We start from the raw sequence: 26,190 nt of genomic DNA on the forward strand, positions 1-26,190 counted from the left end.
TAGCAGCAAACCCAGTATTTGATGATCGCACAAAACACATTGAGATAGACTGCCACATTGTGCGAGAAAAATTACAAGTTGGATAATCAGTCCTTCATATGTACCAACACAGTATCAGTTCGCAAATATTTTTACGAAGGCACTGGGCAAGGAACGGTTTTTTGATGCTACTACACAAGTTGGAGGTTCATGATGTTCACCTACCAACTTGAGGGGAGTATTATGAAAATAATAATTATCAAATTATATGCAATTATTGTATGCAATATTATACGATATTGTACCCAATTATATGCAATTAATTTAATAATGATAGAATCTCATGATTAGTATCCTACCTAATTAGATTGTAATTTGAAGAGAGAAACTCCCTATATATTTCCTATACATGAAGTGATGTAACCATACACATAAGAGAATCTCTTCTTCTTACCATTCTTTATCATTTTCTTATACTCCTCACAATCTGAAAGCATATAAAAGGGATTGATTTGTTAACACTAACATGTGCAATGTTTTTTTTTTTAATAATAGAATACAATATTTAGCAGCAACAAGAACTATGTACCGAGAGATATTTTTTTTTTATATTTATGATCTATTTATATTTTTTATTATTTATTATTACTTATAAAATAATTAATACATAATTTAGTTGTTTACCTCATTAATTAATATTTAGTTAAATATTCTAATTAATATTAAATTTGTGTTTGTTATTTTTTAATAATTTTCTATTATTAATACTATGCTTCATAAATACTCCTTTTATCATTTAAAATTCATTTTTCCTATTTTATGTAAATTTAGAGACAAGTGCAAAGTTAACTTCCACTGTTTCCAAAAGTATCCTAAAACCAAGGATAGCAGTTCAGTGAAAACATACTTTGCATATTAATAGGTTACTCTTTTAAAGATATTCTGCACACTATGCATTTAATTATTCCATTAATGTTTAACTTTAATTTAAAATTTAGAAATATGTATTGTGAAATTTTAAACTATATATTAAAAGTTACTTTTATATATATATATATATATGTTGATAGGTGTGTTGATACAACTTCATATAATTTAGTAGTTCTGAGTTTCGAGTTTCTCTTGGGTGTATACTATAGTGTGGTATTTTTTGTTGTTTCTTTTGTGGTTCACGTAACAAAACATCATGTCCAAATTGCAAGTTCATAACCAGATACATTTTGTTATCGATGTTACTCCTGCAAAAGAGAACTGGAACATTGTTGTTAGAGTGATGCGTTTGTGGTTTGTTACTTATCTTGCTAAATCCAAAATTCTGTTTTCAATGGAGTTGATTTTGCGAGACAAAGATGTTATACTACATTGACTTATAGTACTTTTGTTTAGACCAGTAAACCTTACATCTTTGTTTTTTGTTATAATGATTTATGTTGTATTCTATTTCAGGGTGTTAGAATACATGGATCGATTAGAAGAACACTAATCTATAAATTTCAAAGTCAGATTTTTTATGGCAGTGTGTATTTTGTTCAATCGTTCAGTGTTGCAGCCAACAGTGGTTCCTACAAAACCACACACCATCCATAAAAAATAAATTTTCAGTTTGGAACAAAGATAACTTTAGTTCCTGCACAACTGGTACTAGAATCTCCTCCTAAATACATCCCTCTTTCTTCTATATCTGCTCCTGGATTTGACACTGACTACTTAGTGGGTATGTTGAAATTTAACTTAACATTCTTGAAGTAATTGAACTCGCTACATTCTTATAAGGATTTATTCTATTATTAAATTTTTTTCTGCCATGTAGATATTATAGGAGTGCTAACAAGAGTTGGAACTGAAAGAGAGTTGAAAAAAGATGGGCGGAAGACAAAACTAAATGTCATCTCCTTAGAGTGTGATGGGTAATTATTTTTTTAAGTTTATTTAATATTTTAATACTAAGAAATGTTTGTAAGTAGTTTGTAATTGATGTTTTTTGTAAATAGTTTCCGTATTGAATGCACGCTTTTTGGAAACTATGTGGATGAGTTGAATGCATTTCTGTCATATGCTGAAGTACAAAATGTTGTTGTAAGTATTGAGTTCGGCAAAGTCAAGCTTTTTCAAGGTATATAAAGTAAGTTATTGATATTTGATATGGATTTCTTAACATAAAGAATGTATTATATATCATAACATTATATTTTATGTTTTCTTTGTTTTATGTTTAGATATGGTTTATATCCAGAACTGCATTGATTGTACCAAGGTAGAATTTAATTTGAACACTGAAGCAGCACTTGCTTTGAAAAAAAGGTTGTCTCTTAACTAACGTGATATTAACAAATGCAAAACATGACTGATGTGTTATTTAAGATTATAGATATAGTTGATACCTAAATTGTGTATGGTGCAAGATGTCTTCAAGTAGTGAATCACCTTCTCAAGGACTCAGTCAACTTTCTGAAGCTTCTAAACACAGTTTAAAAGATGAATTCCTTCAGCTCACTCCTAGAAACACGATAGGATGGCTCAAGGACTGCAAAGATGTAATACTGTGAACAAATCTTTTACATAGGCAAATGCTTACAAAGTTCTAGGGATATGTTTGTTAACATATAACAATTGTTACACGTTGTCGACAATGATGACTGGTGGTACACTACCTGTGTTTTTAATAAGGCAGTGTACCCAGATTCAAAGATGTTCTTTTGTGAGAAATGTAACAAGCATGTGATGAAGGTTTCTCTCAAGTAGTACTTTTTTTCATAAATTTTTTTGTTAGGGTTGCAAAATTGTTATTATAAGAGATGAAGTTCTAACCTAAAAATCAAAATTATATTTATAGGAATTTTAGGTATAAGATTAAACTGCGTGTTGTTGATGAAACAGATTCAACCACGTTTATTCTTTTCGACAGGGAAGCAAACTTGCTCTTAAACAAGTCATGTGCTGGAATTTTTGAAAGTCATGATAAGGTCTTAACTTTGATATCATAATTTTATTTAATTATTTATTTTTATATTTATACCTATATTTATTTTATTTATAATATATATTTTAATTATATTATACATTAAATTTTTATTTATTTATTCAGAATTTCAATCTTCCAAAAGAGTTTTCAGATCTGTTGGATAAATAATTTCTATTCAAGGTTGACTCAAGAAATGATCAAAGCATTCAATTTGAGCAATCTTTTAGAGTTAAAAAGGTTTGTTTTGAAGATCAAATTATTCAAACTTTCATAGAAAGAGGCAGTAGGTCAATTGTAAGTATTTTATTATTCATATTTACATTTGTGTCAATTTGCTTATATGTACACTTAGTTTTAACCACATTTTCTGTTTTTGAAGAACTTATATGAACAAAATGGAAAACATTCAAAAGGAAAAACTCCTGCCAGTGATGGTACATGTGTGAAAATTACAGAGGTAAATCAATTTAGATGCCAAAGTATTTTGTTCCAACTTATTTACCATGTAATATTTTTATAATTTATTTTATTTGTGTAACAGGATTTGTTGACCAAATTTTCTACTGAATGTATCGATTCTGGATCTCAAACCATTGACCTTGGAAATGATAACGTAACAGTGACACTAAAAAAAGAGAATCCCCCCAATATTGCAGCTGGAAGCGAATAATCTTCCTTTGAAGATTTTTAAAAAAATATTAAGATTGAGAAATTAATTATTTTCTGATTTTGTGTTTTTTCATTAGACACTTTCTTCAGTTTGTAATATTTAAGGACATGGAATTTTATTATCGTAAGTTACCGGTGTTCTGTAATTTGGATTATGTTTGTCGAATGGTTATGTTTGGTCGTAGTTGATGAACAATTATTTTTTGTGTCAAGTATGAACATCACATTTTGTTTCTACATGTGCAAAATATTTGTATTTATTATATTTTCTTAACTGTTTCATTCTCTTCAAACTTTTGTGATATAATTGAATTGAGTAATTTGATTTGCGGGGAATGCAGGAAAGTAAAGCATCAATATTAGAAACATACATTGTTATGTAGTTGAATTCAATAACTTGATTTGCAGGGAAGGCAGGAAGAGTGAAGCATCATTTGTCTTGTCAATGTATTCAATGAATTTTACTTCAAACAATTTAGTATATAATATTGTAACTTTATTGAGCGTTTAAATTATTTATATTGTAATAATATGTTTGTAATATATATTATAATATTGTAATTTGTATTTTAGACAATTTAGTGTATATTATTGTAGTTGTAATAATGTAATTATATTGTAATATTGCAATTTCCTATGTTCAGTATTTCCTTTATATCTTTTATATCAAATCACAATAATATATATATATATATATATATATATATATATATATATATATATAATAAAAGAAATTAAGTATAACAACGATTAATAAGTTTAATTATATATATAAATATATATTATATACTATATAAGTATTATAAGTATATATATAAATATTAGTATATATAAGTATAAGTATATATATGTATATCCGTATATATGTAACTATATATAAATATAAGTAAATAAGGAATAAGAAACAATTATATATGTATATTGTAAATATTGGAAATCAATACTAATAATTAAATACATAATAAATAATTAAATAAGGAATAAGAAATAATTATATTAAATAAGAAGAGAATGCTTATTTTGAGTATTGGAAATTTTACAGTGTAAAATATAGAAAAAGATATGCAGAACAAAGTTGTCGGTGTATTCAGACATAACTTTAGAGACTCCTTTTAGATGATTCACTCCTCTCTCTCATTTCTCTCTTCTCTCTCAAGTTCTCTCCTCTTTTCTCTTTAGGTTTCACAAATTTGGCACTTGCACCATCTTTCCTCATTTCTTATATCAACAGGGTTTAGAGTTTAGAGTTTAAGGTTTAGGGTTTATAAAAAATAATCAATTTTTTATAAGAAAACCAAAAAAGAAATAATTTTTATGTTACGAAAAACGTAACAAACACAGAAGCAACAATATCAAGAACAATGGAGGAAACAAACCGATAAAGAGATTAAAAGAATCAACATAAATGATAAAAGTAACGAATTTTGATAAAAAAAACCCAAAAAATTAAATTTATGTTGCGAAAAAACTTAACAAACAAATAAAAAAATTCGTAGAAAAAAATAAAAGCAAGCAATGTAGAAACGAAATGATAAAAAATAACTTTTTCTTCAAAAAAGAAAAAAAAATTGAGAAAAACGTGAAACATAAGCATAACAAGACTAGAGAAATGTGAGAGTTTTGGAAGAAATGCATATGGTTAGGGTTTAAAAAACGAAAATGAAAAAAGTGAAAAGCCCTTCGTAACTTCATGTGATTACGTCATCTGTCAAAATTTCATTAGTTCCTTCTTTCAGATTTTGCACATTTGATGAAAAATTAATATTTTTTATTGAAATTTCTTTATTATTTTATTTATTTATTTTTATTAGGTGTCATTTTTTTTATATAGAATACCGTGGTCTGCCCGCGTACAAGGCTAGTTATTCTATCATTTTTCTTATTTATTAGGAGCAAAATATAGAATCTACCAGAGCGGTGTAGAAAGAAACCTATATCTTGCCGTGTCAGTTATAACCACAATACACGTGGCAAATTACTATTTGTTAATCCATTGATATTTTGGTCATTTAGTGAGGGCAACCAAGCTATAAATACCACTCCTTCACAGCTTCTTCCATGCATATATCGCTCTATTCCCAGTTCCCTATCTCAAAAGCCTTATTTGCAGATTTTAATCTTTCGATTTGAGTATTCGTCTTAATTCTCAAGGTACCTTTCTCTTCTCTCCCTTCTTCTTATTTGTTTACCAAATCGCAATCTGATTAGCCTCTGCTCATTAAGTTACACTTTAGGTCTTCTTCGTTGATCACATTCATGTTTCGATCTTTTTCTTATGATAGTCTTTGTTGGTCCGTTTTGTCGTCGCTGAACCAGAACCAAATATGTCGCCTTTTCTTGTTCTTTAATCCGTTTGTTTTATGCAATATCTTATACGGTTTTTAATTAGGTTTGTGGTTTAATTTCTTTTCTCGTTTTGATGGATCTGTAGCTTGTGGTCTGTTTGATTCTGTAATATGTTTGTTGTTTGCTGTATACTTTCTCGGTTTTTAATTAGGGTTCGTGATTTATTATTTTTTAATCATTTCCGAGGGCTAGAGTTTATGGTTGAATTAGAGTTTGTGGTCTGATTGATTATGTAATCCGTTTGTTAGCAAAATTTCTTGTATACTTTATATGATTATAATTAGGGACTTGTGATCCAAACTCTTTTATCATTTGAGGCAAGAGTTTTGTGGTTGAACTGTGGCTGTACTACACATGTATGTGTTATTGATGTTTTAGTTTCTGATTGAACAGATGCAGATATTCGTGAAAACTTTGACTGGCAAGACCATAACCCTCGAGGTAGAATCGTCTGACACTATTGATAATGTCAAAGCTAAGATCCAGGACAAAGAGGGTATCCCTCCGGATCAGCAGAGGCTGATTTTTGCTGGTAAACAACTTGAGGATGGAAGAACCCTTGCAGATTATAATATTCAGAAGGAGTCCACCCTCCACTTGGTGCTTCGTTTAAGAGGTGGCATGCAGATTTTTGTGAAGACTTTAACTGGAAAGACCATAACCTTGGAGGTGGAGAGTTCAGATACCATTGATAATGTGAAAGCCAAGATCCAAGACAAGGAGGGCATCCCTCCGGATCAGCAGAGGCTTATTTTTGCTGGTAAACAGCTTGAAGATGGTAGAACCCTTGCGGATTATAACATCCAGAAGGAATCCACTCTGCACTTGGTTTTGAGGCTTCGTGGTGGCATGCAAATTTTTGTGAAGACTTTAACTGGGAAGACTATAACTTTGGAGGTTGAAAACTCTGACACTATTGATAATGTTAAGGCAAAGATTCAGGACAAGGAAGGCATCCCACCAGACCAGCAGAGGCTCATATTTGCTGGGAAGCAGCTGGAAGATGGGCGTACCCTTGCGGATTATAACATCCAGAAGGAATCTACTCTGCACTTAGTGTTGAGGCTTCGTGGTGGAATGCAGATATTTGTGAAGACTCTGACAGGGAAGACCATTACCTTGGAGGTGGAGAGCTCTGATACAATTGATAATGTGAAAGCAAAGATTCAGGACAAGGAGGGCATTCCACCAGATCAGCAGAGGCTTATTTTTGCTGGTAAACAATTGGAAGATGGTCGCACCTTGGCAGACTACAACATTCAGAAAGAATCCACCCTCCACCTTGTCCTTCGCCTTCGTGGTGGCCTTTAAGCCTTTTCCTTTTGAATGTTAACATCTTTTGTGTACCTTGGTTTGCTGCGTGTTAGGTGTTGCTGTGATGTGCAGCTGTTGTATTCTGAAACTGCTCCATTGACTATTGCTACTACGCATTATTCTGATTTATAAATACAGTATTTCTATTTTTCCTCTGTTTCTCGAGTAATTCGCATATAGAAATATATATTAATTACTAAATCAGTCTTTTAACTAATTTCTGATCTTTGTCTTTCCGATCTTTGTTAAGACAATAGAGGCAACCAACATTTACATTTTTTGAAGGAGAAATTCATAACACTAGAAGTATTAAGTCTGAAACCTGTTGGATCGTTAAGCAACTGTTGTCGATATCCTTAGGTCTCTAAGCTTCATATTGCTCGTGACCTATTTTCTTTTCTCTATTGTAGAAGATATATAATATATAATAAGATGATAATTGACAATATGTATTTGGTGGTGTTTACCTGCTAGATTTATTGTATTGTATACTTATTTGAAGATTAAATGTTATAATTTTTTTTGTTTATGTTTGGTATGTTATAATTGTTATTAATTGGCTAATGGCTATATAAGTAAAAAGTCATTTTAGTGTTTTTCTTTATATACTGAAAAGGCTTCTAAAAAAAATATTTCAGCTTCAATGTGCTTTAACTCGACCATACTGTATTATTGTATTCTTAGATAATTCCTCTATAATAATCTTCTCCCAGCAATTCCAAGTCTTCAAACTTTAACTCTTACAATAAAAAAGTTATACTCAAGCAAATTACTAGTACGTTAATTTGCTATAGAATGCGTTTAACATATAGAATGAGTTTTTTTATTTTTTTATTTTTTAAATATAGCTTCTTTTAATAAAATAATAAGTGTTGTAAAACTCTGGGACACGCGGTTCTCAATGTGTGTTCGCATTTTACTTTAAGAAAATATTTACTTGATACCTACAATAAAGTAAAAACCTATAATTGACACATATTATAATAATATAATAATATTTAAAAATAAAAATAAATTAAATATAATTAAAATATTTTATTGGTTTATCAAGTAAAATATAAACATATTATATTAATATTTAAAAATAAAAAATAAATTAAATATGATTAAAATATTATTTTATTAGTTTATCAAATGAATATATTTTACTGTTTGTGATATTAATATATCACTACCTTTACTTTATAAACACATTTCATGGTGGAATCACTAAAAAATGGCATGGTGGAATCACTAAAAAGTGTCAACTAAGGATTCAACGATATTAAACTTACCTTCCTACGCCCTATTACCAAGCTATATCTAATTTCTTTTTATATTGGTAAAAAGAATTTATGTATAAGAGATATTCTAGTATTTTTCTTTTGATTGGGTTAATAAAACTTCCTTTTTTAAGAACAAAACTGAGATAAAAGTAATGAATTATATTTTACATGAATTGGAAACATTAGTTTACCATAATATTTATCCTTTTAATTTTGTCTTATGAGGTGACCTAATTATTCTACATGTTAATAATTTTTTAAAATTTTCTTTTAATTTTAGCGACCTAATTATTTCTGTTAATAGTTTTTTAAAGTTTGTTTGTAAATTATGTGTAATAATATCAAGAGAGATGGAAAGTGTAGTTCATTTTGTTCGGACAATTTTTTTATCCAAAAATAAAATATTTCTCATTCCTACCAAACCATATAACATTCTTTATTGAATATGGTCATGATAAATCACTAAACTAATAAACAAAATGAACTTAAATTATAGTTGTTAACTTCATTTTAATCTAAAAAGTACAAACTTGATAATATAGTTTAAAAATTGAAACCCTAATTGAAAATTTACACTGTTCTTCATTGCTTGATTTTCCTTTCAAAAAGACTTCATGGAAAAATTCTAAACTTGAAATATTTTAAAAATATCTTTTCTAAGAGAGACCTAAAATTATGGAGAGAAACTAAAACATAACATGGGAAAATTCTAAACTTGAAATTCTAAAATTATTTTATTTTTTATAATTATTTAAAATTTAGTCCATTGTTAGTTATCCTTCCATTTGATATTTATATAACTATAATTTAAAATTTAAAGAAAATATATAATATTTTGATATGATAATATCATACTTCCTTATTTTATTTTTTATTAAAAGAATATTTAATTAAAATTAACAAAACTCTGATTTATAAAAATTAAAAAGTATTTTTATTAAAAATAACTCTGGTATTATAGAAATATTTCACGATAAAAAAACTTGTTATTACATTAATTGATTTAATAAAAATAATATGATATTTATTAATTACAAAAGTTATATTTTACTTTTTAGTAAAATTATTTTTGTAAGAAAATTTACTAACAGATATTAAACTTGTTATTACATTAATTGATTTAATAAAAATAATATGATATTTATTAATTACAAAAGTTATATTTTACTTTTTAGTAAAATTATTTTTGTAAGAAAATTTACTAACAGATATTTTTTTGAATAATATGGTCTGTAGGAAGTGTTATTTTCTGAAAGGACATTTGGTAGAAGAAAACATTTAAGTTTTTCGATAATCTAAAAATTGAAAATCCTTATTTTGAATAATGCGACTGTAGTTGTGTTTTACCACTAAAGGCGATGTTTTTAGATTAATCAACTCCTATAATTTAGTTTGACACGGCAATAGGTATTGATAGGTTCACATCACTTTTTTTTATCTTCAGAATTATGAATATTTAAAATTTTAATACCTATCTTCAGTTTTGGCAGTTTGTATTAAGTTTTGCTAAATTCACTAATAACCCTTGTATCATTTATTGTTTTAATATACAATTTAAATAAATTACATAATGAATTATCATTTATGTTAAACTCAAATAATGAAAAGATGGCAATGTGATGCATACAATTATAGATTCAAAAGCAAGTACATATATATGAAATCTAAATTTAATGGTATATTAACTTTCTTTAATTAAAAGATATTATAAGATTCCTTTCTCTAACTTTTGTAATCTGTTATGCTGTAGACACCGTTGATGAAAAGTAATCCATTGCGTGTCAGCCTTATCTTCATAGTACACGTGGCAAATGTTTATTAGTTAGCATGGGGATATTTTTGTCATTGTGTCTCTCACAAACAAGCTATATATTCTAACCCTCCCTCCATTCTTTCATTCATCGCTCTATTCCCGGTTCAGAATAGCCTATTCTTCATTTCGCACATCTTTCCTCGTTTCATTTCTCCTCTCAAGGTACTTTTCTTTCTTCTCTCTCTTTCGCATTTTTTTCCTCACCATCGTGGGATTAACTTCAATTGATGGATTTTGCTTATGGCTTCGTTAATCATCGTATCCTCGTTCCGATGTTTTCAATTTTGAATGTTGTATCTGTGTTGTCTGCTTTTATCATCGTTGAATCTAGATTCATGCAATTGCTTTTCGATTCTGAGATATGCGAGTTTAATTAGCATAATATTCGATTCTAATTAGGGTTTTCTATTTTCATTTTTTTCTGTTTATTTCTTGAGGATTTAGGGTTTTGTGATTTGACTGCAGTGTCTACATATGTCTCTGTTCTTATGGATTGGTTTGTGATTGTATAGATGCAGATATTCGTGAAAACTTTGACTGGCAAGACCATAACCCTCGAGGTAGAATCGTCTGACACCATTGATAACGTGAAAGCCAAGATTCAAGACAAGGAGGGTATCCCACCTGACCAGCAGAGACTTATCTTTGCGGGTAAGCAACTCGAGGATGGTCGCACTCTTGCCGATTACAATATCCAAAAAGAATCCACTCTCCACCTCGTGCTTCGCCTCAGGGGTGGCATGCAAATCTTTGTCAAGACCTTGACTGGGAAGACCATTACCCTTGAGGTCGAGAGTTCAGACACCATTGATAATGTCAAGGCCAAGATCCAAGACAAAGAGGGCATCCCTCCAGACCAGCAGAGGCTGATTTTCGCTGGGAAGCAACTTGAGGACGGAAGAACCCTTGCTGATTACAATATTCAAAAGGAGTCAACCCTCCACTTGGTGCTTCGTTTGAGAGGTGGCATGCAAATCTTTGTCAAGACTTTGACGGGGAAAACCATTACCTTGGAGGTGGAGAGTTCAGACACCATTGATAATGTGAAAGCCAAGATTCAGGATAAGGAGGGTATTCCCCCAGACCAGCAGAGGCTTATCTTTGCCGGGAAACAGCTTGAAGATGGAAGAACCCTTGCGGATTATAACATCCAGAAAGAATCTACTCTGCACTTGGTTTTGAGGCTTCGTGGTGGAATGCAAATTTTTGTAAAGACGTTGACAGGAAAGACCATTACTTTGGAGGTTGAAAGTTCTGACACCATCGATAATGTGAAGGCAAAGATTCAGGACAAGGAAGGCATACCACCAGATCAACAGAGGCTTATCTTTGCTGGGAAGCAATTGGAAGATGGGCGTACCCTTGCTGATTATAACATCCAGAAGGAATCCACTCTGCACCTGGTGTTGAGGCTTCGTGGTGGAATGCAGATATTTGTGAAGACTCTGACAGGGAAAACCATTACCTTGGAGGTGGAGAGCTCTGATACAATTGATAATGTGAAAGCAAAGATTCAGGACAAGGAGGGCATCCCACCAGATCAGCAGAGGCTTATTTTTGCTGGGAAACAATTGGAAGATGGTCGCACCTTGGCAGACTACAACATTCAGAAGGAATCCACCCTCCACCTTGTCCTTCGCCTTCGCGGTGGCTTCTAAGCTTTTTTTAATTGTCCAAGTGTTCTTTATTTGTACCCTTACCATTCATTAGCTTGCTTGTGTATGTACTGCTGTTTGTGTTTTAAACTGATATAGTGAACTCGTGTGTTTTGCAAATCAAATAAAAATATCTTTCTCGTTTCACAAATTACTTTCATAAATTTGTACCACTCTTTGGTTATTGAATCTTGATTAGTCAGATTTTTTTTTTTTTTGAGGGACTGAACTTTGGAAAGCCTAAATTAGAGTAGGCAAGCCTGACCCCCCCTCTACTGTTTATTTATTGATTAGGGCTTGTGGCATTAGTCCCTGTCCCTTAACTTCACTTAACTAGACATGCCCTTCTAGAGGGGCTCGTTGTTTGGGTCCTAATATAAGACAAGATCATCCCTTTGCTCGAGACTTGATATATCATATTGTGTTATACCTTCCTTAACGAGGAACCAGTGTGTGAGAGATAAGAAGCATTGTGAGATGATTTTGGAATTGTATTATTTTAGTAAATAATTTATTTTATATACAATGATTACTGTTTTAGTCGATACTGGACTTCTGGTTCGTATGATGTGGGTCTCCAAGTTTCATATTGTTTTACTCGCAAGCATCTTATTATCTTGCCTGCTGTTTGTGTTCTAAACCATTGCATTGAACTGAACTTAAAGATAAAATTGAATTCTTGACACTGTAAATGAAATTGTAGGTAAAATTTCCTTAGTTTTTTCGATGTTTTAATGAAAATATAGTTTATTTTGAATGCTATCTAAATATCATTGGATAATTTATGGAACTGAGTTGGGTTGCCTTATTTATTATTATTCATTCCTAAAATTAGTATTAAAATATTTATTTTAATATTAATTATAGCAATGAATTTTCTATTTTCTATGTATATATAACAATTGTTGTAATTTTTAACTATAAAATTTTATATTTTAATGAATACAAATATTCTTTTCTTTAATAAAGTGCATAACTACACAAACAATACATTTAGATAATGATACTATATCGGTTATAAAAATAAACAATATAAAACATATTTCTTTCAATATTTATTGAAAGAATTTAAGCTGAATCTGTATCAATTAATTGAAATGAAAATTTTAAAATACAATGAAGTCTGTCTTATAGTAATATTCATATAATATTAGCAATACAATAGTTTCTATTCTCTTTTCAAAAGTTTATCAATAGGTGGGGCAAATTTATTAATATTTGAACTCAAAATTTACGGTTGACATTATAGTTAGAGATGGTATGTATAAATCTCATAGTGATGTGTATTCTAACGATAAAACAAATGTGTAAAGATAATTTTTGTGTATATATTTTGAATAGATCTCCATTAAAATGTGATCATGATAATATATCAAAATAAATTTATAACGAAAGAAATATATAATCAATTTGATATCTCAAAAATTTTAGTTGTACAGAATACATTATTATTCTGTATTAATTAAAGAAAAAACCTGATTATGAGAAAGAAAAATATGTCTTTGTTGATTACTGGACAAACTTAAATGCGTACAAATTCTATAATATAAAAACTAAAAATAGAATTATTAGTTATTGAAATGTGACATTTGATGAACATAATCTAGGGAAGAAAAACCGAAAATAAATGAGTGTGATGAATCCAAATAGCTATACTAATTATAATAATTTTTTAAACTTGAAATTTAATAAGAAAAAAATAGATCACAAAAGCAACAACATTTAAGAAACTAAAAAGTAATTCTAGAATAGAATAGAAAGGTAACTAAAGAAAATTTATATAAATAAAAAACTAATTATTCATGTTTTATTTTATATAATTATAACCTTTTAAAGTGTTTTCTTTTCTCTCTCCTCATAATAAATAAAATAAATTTTATATTTTTTTATTAGAATAAGTTCAACTTTATTTTTTTTCAAATCAGTTTTGTATATTTCTGTATTATATATATATATATATATAAATAAAAGTACTAAATCATAAATAGTTTCAAGCTTTAAGAATAAAATAATAATACCATTCATAATATTATAGATAAATATCACCTCAATACATAAGAGTTTGAACAAATTAATTTAAATCTCAAAGAAAAGAATTAGCCACTTATGGTGACTATTACAAGCATGAAAAAAAAAAGAAGAAGATTCAAGTGTTTCTTCTTGACAGTTGTCTTCTTTAGGTTTCCTTCCTTTGATTTCTCATAATGATATCTAAGGTTATGCATCACGTCTTATATTTAACCTAATTGGGCTTGGGCTAAGTGACATATTTCTTCATAATATATCTATTTTCTAAATCTCTCCTTAAATTCCTGAAAATAACACAAAATTAGGAATAAATCATTCTTATTCATTTCATAATCTAAAAATATATAAAAAGATTCAAATTCCTAAATTAGAGGTTGAATTATAACTATTTTATTAATTATAGTCCATAAGTGTCTATCTTTTTGTATGAAATATTATTAAATTATGACATTTATCAACTATTGAGGAATGAATCAGAAGGTGTGCATAAACTATTATTTGAATATTTTTGGAAGATAAAGACTCTCCCACTGACCCTAGGTAACTACATGGCAAGTCTTGGAAAATAATCTAGCTACTAAGGATAACCTAGAGAGATGAGGAACAACGTTGGTTAGTAACTTATGAGTCATGTGTGGGGATGAAGAAGAGAAAATAAATCATCTATTCTTTAAAGGCAAGATAGCTTGGTTAATGTGGAGTATATGTTACTATTGGTTGGAATGTTATCGGTTAACCATTATGATGTAAAAACACATTTGTCACTATTTAAGATGCCAAGGAAGAGCGAATCAGTAAATAAAGTATGGGGAAGTGTACGGGTGACAATAATAGGGAAAAACTATGGAAACATAGAAATAATTGTATATTTAAAAGTGACAAAGTAGATCATGTGGAGGTTTTCACTCTGACCCAACTCAAGGTTTGGGCATGCATCACTTCGAAAAAGCACTTGGCGGATTTTTCTTATTCAAAGTGGTGTATGGACCGGTGTTGTATGAGTTGTCTTAAAAGTAAATAAATTGTGTGTTTTTGAAAGACTAATCTCACGTCTAGCCAGCCAAGGGAAGGTGGTTGTTTTAATGCATGAAACAAGTATGCGAAGTGTACGAGGAAGCAATGTGATCCTATGATTATATGGAGATGGTATGGTTGCAAGGTGTAATTGTAAGTCACTAGTTTATGATAGCAGGAAAGGAGCATGGGATGGTCTTTTGCAATTTTCTGCAGTAGCAAAGTTAACAGAATAAGTGGAGGTATGAGAGCAAAATGATTGTGAATGTTTGGCTGGCTAGATGTATGTTTATTTTGTTGGTGTAATAATTTGAAAGGGAGTGACACAAAGAGAGGAAATGAAATCTGCACAAAGATTATGCAAAATATGAAATGAGAGTCACATCCCACATATATAAAATTGCTTGGCAACTAAAGCTAAAAAGTTTTATGTGGGAAGCGGAGGTAATCATGTTGTTTCAAGCTATTTATGCAACATCAACACCTATTCATGATTGTGGCAAGTTGATACCATATGTTGTATTAGGCTATTTAGTTCAAATTTAGATGGTAATGTAATGTATTTTAGAAATTCTTTTGGATAGGTGATGAGCAGATTATGAAACCCATTTATAAAGGCTGAGATACACTAAAATGTCTTAATTTCATTTATTTATTGTTGATAAAAAATATTATTTCAACAATAATTGTCGTATTTTTTTTTTAATTAATTGAACAATGATAAATATCACTTACAGATAATAGAAATATTATTCTTACATTAAGAGCAAGTATACATGTAATACGTGTCCAATATATGTACACTTTTTTTCATTTGTTCATTGTTATTTTTCTTAACATAAACACATACTTTATCTTAAAAGATATGGATAAGTGTCATGAATTCACATGCCTTAAAATACATATCAATATTATATGGATGAATTGAATAAATTTTGGACTTTGTTTTTTTCTAATGATCCATATATAACACGATTAATTTACATCTCAAATTAGTAAAATATTTATACTTTCATTTTAATTTGTTTAAAGATATTTTATTTTTCGCATATAATTATTATGCAACACCTTATTTAGAATAATAATAAGAAGAAGAAGAATTCAACTTGATTGTGACATATGACATTGTTGGGTTGCATCAATTTCTTTTTCAGGAATATTGATGCTGTTGACAAGACCATGGATGAGATCAATAGAACATAAAACAGATTCAAAATGCATTATCAACTCTAATTAGTGCAGCGGCTGGTTTTGACGAGGTCTTCCTCTGGATGTTTATTTTATTTATGCTATATTAGTTGCAAACAAGATATTTATGTATTTAGATTGTAGCAGAGTGGTATGAAGTTAATTATTAAACTAGTGTGAAGTTAATTATTTTTATTTAAGTCCAGTAGTAGTTATTTTGCCACCTTTTATTTTATGTAACTAAAAAGATGTAGACAAGTTAATCTTCCACAAACGTCTAAGGTTGAAAAAAAGAAGTAGCTTCTGGTATAATAATAAAACAAATATTTTCAAAACCAATTACGACAATTGCATGCATTCTATTTATGACGACAGTGGCCATCAAAATAAAATAACGTAAGACCATCAAGCATAATAATTAAGTGGCAACTATAGCAAAAAGTAAGTACTAAAAGTAGAGAAAATTTTATTTAAATTGCACACTGCAACTAAAGCCCTTCCTTACCCACCGGTGGTGGCAGCTACCTTGGTCAAATGACACCATTGTATTCTATCAAAATCAAATCTTAAGTTGCATATGCTAAAAAATGTCTACAGAAAGATTTAATAAAATTTTGTTTAGAGAGACAATTATACAGTATGATCATATCTAAGCTGTAAAACATTGTCCTATTTATCTCTTATTTATTCTGTTCAGAAAAAAAAATTCACTCAAGTGCGGCAATATGAATAAACAGTTCAATACGGTCAAAAACATGTTTCCAAGCTAAGGTCCGGTTAACGTTCTTGTGAGGTAAGAACCCATTTAAACTGGTTTTTCGCATTTCGTTGAGTTGAAATGGTTCTGGATATAGTTATCCAGAAGCCTAGTTATTACCTTACAGATGTTGGTGTCCGGAATCTATTATTAGTCACTCCGGATGTAAAAATCTGTAAGTATTTAACATTTGCAGTTGAAGCTTTTGGACGCCCATGTTCGTAGTGTAAAAGTAGCTTATGAATATCATTATCCGAAATAGGGTTCTGCATTCCAAAATGATGATGTATGTGTTCCGAATTTGGGGATACGGAATTATGTTTTCTGCGTATGGATTTATTTATCCGAAAGCTATTAGATGATGTTGATCTGGAGCAGTCAATAACTTATAACGTGTTAGACAATTAACATAAGACACATGTGTTAGAATGTATGGCTTTAAACTAGAAAGGGGGGGGGGGTGAATGGTTTAATGAGGGTTTTCACAAACTTTTAAGCCAAGAATGAAATTACTTCAAGAATCAGTTGATAAGGAACTCAGTTTGCCAAAACACAAAGCAAAAAGCACAACACCAGAAAAACAATCGGTTGTTTATACCAGTTCACAACTAACAAAACTGAATTTAAAGAGATTAAGGATAGAGAGAAAATACACAGATGTTTATACTGGTTCACTCTAAACCCAGAGCTACATCCAGTCTTCTCATAAACCACTGAGGAATTCCACTAAGCAATCAAACCTAGATCACTTACACCACAACCAAAGAAGTGACCTTGATCCCCTCAAGACACACACTCCTCTTGGTCAACACACCAACACTAAGAATGCTAATCTTGATCCCCTCAAGAACACACAACACTTCTCAGCAAACACACAAGGTTTCTTTCAACAGATACAAGGATTACACTTGTTTAAGAACAAATCTGAAATCAATACAAGAGAAAATCCTATCTCACACACTTTGATCAAACTCAATCTCTAAGCAATCTCAACTCTTTCAAAAAACTCAAAATCAGTGAAAAACTCAAATCTGTTTTTCTGTATATATCAAAGTTGTTGTTTGATATCAAATCTTAACAAACTATTAATTGCATTTAAAGATTGGTCAAAGCATTAAAAACTGGAGCGTAAACAGTTAGAAAATCATTTAAAGCTAAGTCAAAGCACAAACCATTTTTCTGTTATGGTACCAAAACAAGCAATCGGTTGTTTCCTCGAATCAATCGGTTTTTTTGGTTTTAATAGCTCAACCATTTGAAAAACAGTTTTCAACCTTTTCTAAAAACACCTAAGTATAAAACAATCGGTTGTTTCGACAAAACAACAGGTTGTTTTTCACTTAGCTTGAAAAACGCTTTTATTTTAAAAGGATTGAGAGTGCTTATGCTTTGGATTCAATCAAGAGTGCATTACATATTAAATCTACCCCAGATCCTATCTAAAAGGACAGCACAACACAACAAGCACAACTAACCTTCATCATCCTTCAAAGGATTTGGATTCTTCAAAGCTTGAACACCACTTGGTTCAACAATCTCGTCCTATTTGATGAAGACAAATCCCTAATGCTTGTGTTATACCTGATTGATTCTGAAGCAGTTTCTGCAAGATACAGTTTTAAGCAAAGCATAGAACTTCTGATATTTGGTTAACACAAAAACAAAAACAGAAATTCAGAGCATAAAATCAGAGCAAAAACAAAAACAATATAAGAGCAAAAACCTATAAGGTTTCACCTATACAAACTGTTTTGCAGAAAATAATAACTAAAACCAAAAACACAGAATAAATCTCCCCCTATTTGTCTTCACAAATAGACAAAAAGAAGAGATGAAAAAGATAATTGTTCTTAATACATCAGATTTAAAAAGCAGAAACAGAAAATAAGAAAAACTGATACAACCATAAAAAACAATCGGTTGTTTCGATACACCAACCAGTTGTTTTTCCTTTTCACTCATCATCAGCATATTGAAGGTCAAAGATCTAGTTCTGAACTGCCTCAATCTGTTCATCTAAGGTCATGAAGCGTGCATCCATGCTGTCAAACCTGTTATCAATCCTCTGGAAATTGTTGATACATAGATCATGGAGATTCCTTTGGTTCTTCGCAAAGCTATCAAATCTATTGACCATGAGTCTCTCAAAAGAAGACATGGTTTGCATTCTTTCTTCTTGATTTTCAGCACCAGCACTTGGTCCAGCATCTTGATTTGCTTCAGGTTGATCTTCATGTTGAAAATCCATATCATCAGCATGTTCACCTTCTTCAAGATCAGCAGCAACACTTGATGAGACACCAAGATCACCATCTTTACTAATCCATTTGCCACTTACTTTGGTGAATCCCATTTTACTGAGAGATCCATTTTTCAACTCTTGAGTTGACTTGACTAACTCAGATGTTTCATCCTCTAGGTTCACTTCAAAATAAAGTAGAAATTTAGAAACCAAAACAGCATATGGATAGTGATGGTCACTTAACCTCATTGCCTTTTGCATGTGCTCCTTGATGATGTGGATCCAATTTATTCTGATCTTCTTCATAATGCAGAAGATGTACACCAGGTCCTCCTTTGTAAGAAAAGAATGATTGCTCCCCCTTGGAGTTAGAATCCAAGCCACAATGAGGGCTAACAACCTTTCATCAAGCCTTAAGCCACCAACCGAACAAGTCCTAACTTGAGCATTTTGGTTCTTCAAGCAGCTTTTGTAGTATTGGACTTTGTTGAAATCCTCCACTACTCCAAGGTTCCCTTTGTTGATTTTGAGGCCAAAGTACTTAAGACCAGCTACTGCATTCCACACATCATGGGTGATCTTCATATCTACACCCTTCACATGAGAGACAAGGTTGTTTCCCTCAAACTTGAGATTTGTGTAGAAAAATCTTATCAAATCTGGGTAGATGTTTCCCTTCATCTCCAAGAACTTTCTGAGGGATTGATCTTTGAGGAGCCTTCTGACATTGTCTAGCTTTTGGCTTTTCAGCCAAACAAAGCAAACAACCTTGGGGTTGTTTATCACTTTGGTGCTAGTCTCAAACCTATACCTCTCAATTAGATCATTATCACCAGAAAACCATCCTTCCAGCCTTCCTCCAGACCTTACTGCTCTGGATTTGACTCTTCTTTAGGTGGGAAGAGTTGAGTCCATGATTGGCAGAGAAGAAACAGAGAGAAGCTCACACAAGAAATGCAAGAGATGTTGCAATTGGTTGTTCTTGTTGAAGAGATCAGCTGCAACAGATTTTATAGCAATTATAGAATCAAAAAGTATTCAATGACATGAATGGGTACCAGATTTTCAGAGAGAGAAGACTTGACCATGCCCTGCACTGAAAACGTCAGAAAACGTAGAAAATCACATGGTCTTCACATGTGATCTTTGACTAGACATAAAAGCTCTTAAATTTTCAAGACTGTGGGATATATTCCTTTATGACTGTTGTAACTTACTTCTGAGCATAATCAGCTTTCAACACAGGTTCATTGACCAAGGATTCTTTCTTTAATTTGATCTGCAACGGATAGAAATTAAAAAAGGAAATTAAATTGATTTCTTCACAGTGTTGTCAGACTCAAAACAATCGGTTGTTTCGAGGAAACAATCAGTTGTTTTTCTGCAGCTGTAAAACATATTTTGAATTTTTTATTATGAGCAGATAGAATTCAAAGCAGATGAATTTGAACATTTTAAAAGGGATATATAAACATGATTATGAACTTTGAACAAGAATTAAAGACAAAGATAAGGATGGTCTTATCCTTTGTGATGTTCTTTTAATGAGCCATGTGCTTTGTGATCAAGAAGTCTCATTTTGACCATTGAGACCCTTTGGACAGGTGCAGAACATTTATTCAGCTTCAATGTTGGCCTTTTTCTTCCAAGAACTTGATCAGTTGGCTCAGTCCCTCACACTTCTTTAGATTTCCTGCACAAACATGAGTTCAAGCAACAAGATTTGGTCCCTTCACAAATGTGGGTCCATTTGATTTCTTTTTCTCACTTGAAACCACACATTCTTTAGGAATCCACTTCATGAAGCCCCTAGGAACACAATATTTCCTTATTTTGAAGAATCTAATAGAGTGACATTTCTTCATGCAATAAAAGCATGTAACAACCGGTTGTTTCGTCTTAACAATCGGTTGTTTTACTGGCTTTCTAGAAAAACTTTTTGAAAACTTATCTTGTTTGTTTTGTGGATTAAAGCCTAAACCAGCCCTTCCAAAAACACAATTTTGAGATGCCAAGACATTCTTAAAGTTGGATTTTCCTTTCGAAAGGTTATCCACAGTACGTACAAGATAATGCACTTTCTTCTCAAGGTTTTCACAATTTTCGCAAATGAGAGTGTCACACTTGCAAGAAGAATTTTTTAAATGAGTTTCCAGATTTTTGAAATCATTTTTAGATTTTTGAATCTCACCTTCAAGTGATTTTACTCTCATTTCCAGCCAGCTGTTAAGTTCTTTCAATCGGTTGTTTGAAAGCACCAATCGATTAGCTTCATCGTGAGTTTCTTGAAAAGCTTCAAGCAATTCACTATAATTCTGTTCATTTAAAGAAGCACAAGAACTTACTTCACTTGAGCTGCAGGATTCATCTTCTCCTTCAGCAACCAAAAAGATGTTTGCTCTTTCATCTTCGCTTGATGATGAACTTGATGATGAAACCTCATTCTCATCCCAAGTTATGTAGGCTCTTTTTGTCTTGCTTTTCTTTTCCTTGTAGCTAGGCTTTTTCTCCTTGATTTTGTTTGGATAATCTGCCTTTACGTGACCTTTCTCACCACAACAAAAACAAGTATAGTTATTGGAATTAAAATCATTAGATTTCTTGTTTTCATACTTATCTTTGTTGTTGTCCTTGTTGCAGTTCCTCTTCAAGAATTTGCTAAACTTTCTGGATAGCAAGCTAAGGTTTTTTTCATCACTATCATCGCTGGATTCTTGTTTTCCTTTGTGCTTGCCGGTTGACCTAGCGCAAGAACGATGCCTCGTCACGATCTTTGCTCACCAGCTTTGACACCACGTGCTCTTCAAGTCCACTCCACAGATTGTCTCTCTGAGAACTTGAAAACACAAGATGGCGCCTCTGCGGCCGGTGGCGCTCCGACGCTCAAGTCAGTAACAAGAACACCCAAAAACTGAGAGAAAACTATACTCTGTAGAACCGTACTAAAGTGCACTCAACCCAAAACAATGAGCCGTAATGAACGTACCTCTACAAATTCTGTTAAGTTTACCTTTATACCTAGGTTTTTCTCTCTCCAGGCCGTTACGTTGTGGACGCCTGGCTCGCATCCAACCCTGCACGTGTCATCATCTGGGCTAGGGTAACAGGGAGTACCCAGCCCTACACGTGTCATCATCTGAGCTAGGATAACTTGAGAGTCATTTCTGTATTGCATCCAACCCTACACATGTCGCCATCTGGGTTAGGCTAACTGGAGCGTCATGTCTATGTAGTAACCAGCCGCGCGGCCAAGTCTCCTATTTACGGAGTAATCTAGCACGTAACACGCTCTGGAACACCACCTGACAAGGCGAGTATCGGATGCAACAAAGTACACCATCTCTGTGATATCGCTTGTTGCAAGTGCCACCCTCCTTATTGCTACGCCATGCATGTTCCAGCCGAGGAAACCTTGCCACCAACGAATGTCCGCTCTGGGAATCCCGTCGTTGATGAGCAAGTTGTTCCCTCCAACTCACTCGACCTTCACGCCCCATGCCGGCGTAACAATCATATTACTGAACTTACACGCTTGGACTTACTCGTTTGTGCCTCCAACAGCTTTAACTAAGTTTACTGGGAAACCCGGCGATGTGCTCCTTGCGGCGATGTCAGACCACCTGATCTTCCATTATCTAACACGTTGATGACACACAAACCCGGCGATAACCGACTATATACACAGCAGGGCGCCACTTCCATGGACGACGACTATGCTTACTTCTGAACCATTCATCTTTCTCTTGTCCACGTGTCCTGCTGAGCATGCCCCACATAGTCACTTCTAGACACGTCATCGCACCCGATGACTTGATCGATACACAAGCCCCCCAGTCTTGAGCTGCGACTTGTTCAGCGAAAAGACTAAAGAGTTGAATTTCCGGCGACCTACGTGGCCTTACGCGTTGGCGCTCATACTGTTTACTGATTTGACATTTCACCAACCCCTTCGATCAAACGACACGTGGACTTATCAACGACCATTATTCGTTGCCGTTTGCGCTTCTTGCAACGTTCGAAATTCTTAATACCTTCGCGCCACTTCACTGTTTCATTATCTTCTTCTTCACTTCAAACCCCGAAATACTCTAGCAAAAATACTCTAGCGAACGTTTTGTCTCCCTCGATCATCATCTTGCTCAACACATTTCTGATCATCAAAAGGTAACCGTTCATCTCTTCTCACTAATATTTGCTGCATTTTAATCGGTTTACATCATCCATTAACTGTCTGGAGCATACGCTGTGGGTTGCTTTGTTCTTCGCTTCTTTTTTCCTGCGTCTAGGTTTTCTGGCCTTCTCTGCGCGAGCCCCCCTTGTTCTTTCTGTCTCCTTCTTTTCTGTTGAGTCATTCTGTTTATAACTCTCATCTCTTCCCCTTTTCATCTTCTTTGCAGCTCTTCTGATGGCTCGCACCAAAATCACTCCCAACCCTCCTCCATCTTCCCAAAACCCTCCGGCGAAAACGCGTAGGGCCAACCCATCTTCTTCCCGCAATCCACCAAGGGACCTCAGTGCCCCTTCAAGCCAGGCCGCGAGACCCGCGTCCTCTCGACCCAACCAACCACAACCAACCCCACCTCAAACCAGTGCAACCGTGAGACCCCTCCCAGACTACAAAAAGTTGTATCCGTGGGCCACTTCAAAAAGGCTAAGAGGAAAGCCCCTAGGGTGGTGTCGGACGAAGAGGCGGACGAAAGCACCGAGGATGGGCTAGTCTGCAAAAGGAAAATGAGAGTTGTAATTGAACCACTAGCAGCTGAAGGCGCCGCCCCAGATTACGTCGAGAACCCCCCCCCCCCCCCCCCCCCCCCCAACGCCTCCACGCCATTCGAGTCCGCCTGGGATGTTCTTGCTTCAAACGCCTCGGTTGCTGAAGCTGTACCTGAATAGCTTGCTGATACGCAAGCTTCTTCTCAAGCTGCAGCGAAACTCCCCACCTCACCACCCCGCCTCGAGACCCCCCTCGCCATCCAACCTTGTGAGGGTGGTGGTGAGAATCAACCTTCACCTCCTCCCCCAACTCCAGCTCTTCCAAGCTCCCCTCCAGGAAGCCTTGAAGTCCTTCACCGCGCGCCTAAACGCCATGGTTGACGAATGTCTTCCTCAAATCATCGGTGAAGGTCTGAAAGACTCCTTGAACAAGTTCGAACTCGATAACTGCATCCATCAGGAGGTGGCGAGCACCACGAGAGCCGAAACTGAGAAAGTCAAAATGCGACATGATGATGCAAGGGCTAGAGTTCTCGCGGGTGGAAAACGCTCTCAAAGACGAGCTCCGAAGTTTGCACCAGGACAAAGCTGAACTGCGCCAGAAACTGCACAACAAACTTCAGGACGCTGTTGAGTTGGAGAGCAAGTTCGTTCCCAAGAGGGAGAGGATTGCAGAGCTGGAGGAGGCCCGAAAAACCGTCGAGGAAAAGATGGCGAAACTGGAGAAAAGGTCAACTGAGAGAGAAACTCTTCTGGGGAAAGTTGAAGCAGATCGGGACAAGGCATCCAAAGAACTAAGCGAAACTACCGCCGAGCTTGCCCGAGTGCGCGAGGAGAACAATGGGTTCAAGAAGAAGGTCGACAAGCTTGATCTTGAAATTGCCCAGGTTCATGAAGAGAACAGTGGGTTCAAGACAAAGATCGACGAGCTTGAGCTTGAAGCTGCCCAGGTTCTTACCTCCGGCTTTGGGGCTGCGTTGGAGCAGTTTGCTTGCAAATTTACCGATCTTGACCTCTCCGAGTTTTCAGTGTACAACGAAGTGGTGGATGGCAAGATCATGCCTCCGACTTAATTGCTGCTCCCATCTGCCACTTCAACTTTACCATCTTGAAACTCTTGTATTTTGACTTTGATTTATATGTAATAACTTTCATTCTGCTCAAACTGTTTCAATATTCATGTATATATATGGCTTCCAATTTTATCTGTTGTGCGATCACCTAGTGTAACTGGCTAGTTTTTACTCAACCCAATGTACTTCGCACAAATTGATACTTGATTCTTTGGAAATAACCTTAACTTAAACAAACTATAAGTCTATAGCAATAACATTTGACACGAAACTACTTACTGGGCCGTAGGCGTGGGTCAATCTTAGTATCTGGAACCTCGCTCGCCTGACCTGCCAAGTGGCATGTGTGTTTCTATGTTATCGCCTAAAACTTTGTAGATCTGGCTCTTGCCGTGTAACCTTCTTTCTATCTCAATCTCAAAACCATAGGCTCTCGGCGATGTCATTTTGTTTTTAACCGAAAACATCCCCTGCGGGGCCACCTTATGACTTCATGTTTGCTTGACTGGAAAGAGAGTTGCCTTTCGGATCTCCCCCTACCTTCCCCAAGTCTTTAACTTGAGATAACTTAAATCATTGTTCCCTCATATGGGGGTAGAGCCGCCTTTCGGATCCTTCTCTACCTCCCTGAGTTTTAGAACAATGACTTAGGTGGTGAGGTGTCCTCTGCGAACCTTCCTTAGCCATCCTTTACCTTCTTTTTTAACTGATCTTACTAGGTCAATATTGATGTTTCACTCAAGGGGAAAGGCGTTTCCATCGACCTTCCTTTCCCATACTTGAGATCATTAACACCCTTGACCTTTCAGCTTTATCTTGCCTGAACTCACTTGAGGGTGAGAAGGGCTTTTCCTGATGCCTCAACTTGCCCAGGGGTTACATCTCCTCTTCCCCTGGATGCACTGAGGACTTTCAAACTTGCCTTAATTTGCTTACGCAAAGAGGTCTTGCAATCTGCTCTTGCCTGTACTCGCTCAGGGCGAAGAGAACTCTTAACCTTTCTTGCCTACACTCGCTCAAGGCGAGAAGGTCTTTTAAATCTCTTCTCGCCTACACTCGCTCGAAGCGAGGAGGACTTTTTAATCTCTTCTCGCCTACACTCGCTCGAGGCAAGGAGGACTTAAAAAACTTTATACTTGTGCCTCCGATCACCGGGTGGCAATGAGGACTTA

General features: G+C 33.8%; 1 protein-coding gene across 3 annotated transcripts; it reads left to right on the top strand.

Annotated features, from left to right (window-relative positions):
* The first annotated feature begins 5,632 nt into the window (after positions 1-5,632).
* On the top strand, positions 5,633-12,154 carry LOC137807102 (polyubiquitin). Of its 3 annotated transcripts, none has more exons than XM_090300672.1 (2): positions 5,633-5,761; positions 6,350-7,422. In XM_090300672.1, the coding sequence occupies exon 2, from the start codon at positions 6,350-6,352 to the stop codon at positions 7,265-7,267; it is 918 nt and encodes a 305-aa protein (XP_090156798.1). In that variant the 5' UTR covers positions 5,633-5,761; the 3' UTR covers positions 7,268-7,422. The 3 variants fall into 3 exon arrangements, with proteins under 3 accessions (XP_090156798.1, XP_090156799.1, XP_090156796.1); XM_090300673.1 differs by lacking the exon at positions 5,633-5,761 and adding an exon at positions 10,909-12,154 and having other exon boundaries at positions 6,335-7,081; XM_090300670.1 differs by lacking the exons at positions 5,633-5,761; positions 6,350-7,422 and adding exons at positions 10,432-10,510; positions 10,861-12,154.
* Positions 12,155-26,190: the final 14,036 nt, after the last annotated feature.

This window comes from Phaseolus vulgaris, chromosome 3 (genome assembly GCF_051622355.1).
Source record: "Phaseolus vulgaris cultivar YP4 chromosome 3, ASM5162235v1, whole genome shotgun sequence".
In the NCBI taxonomy this organism is placed as follows: Eukaryota; Viridiplantae; Streptophyta; class Magnoliopsida; order Fabales; family Fabaceae; genus Phaseolus; species Phaseolus vulgaris.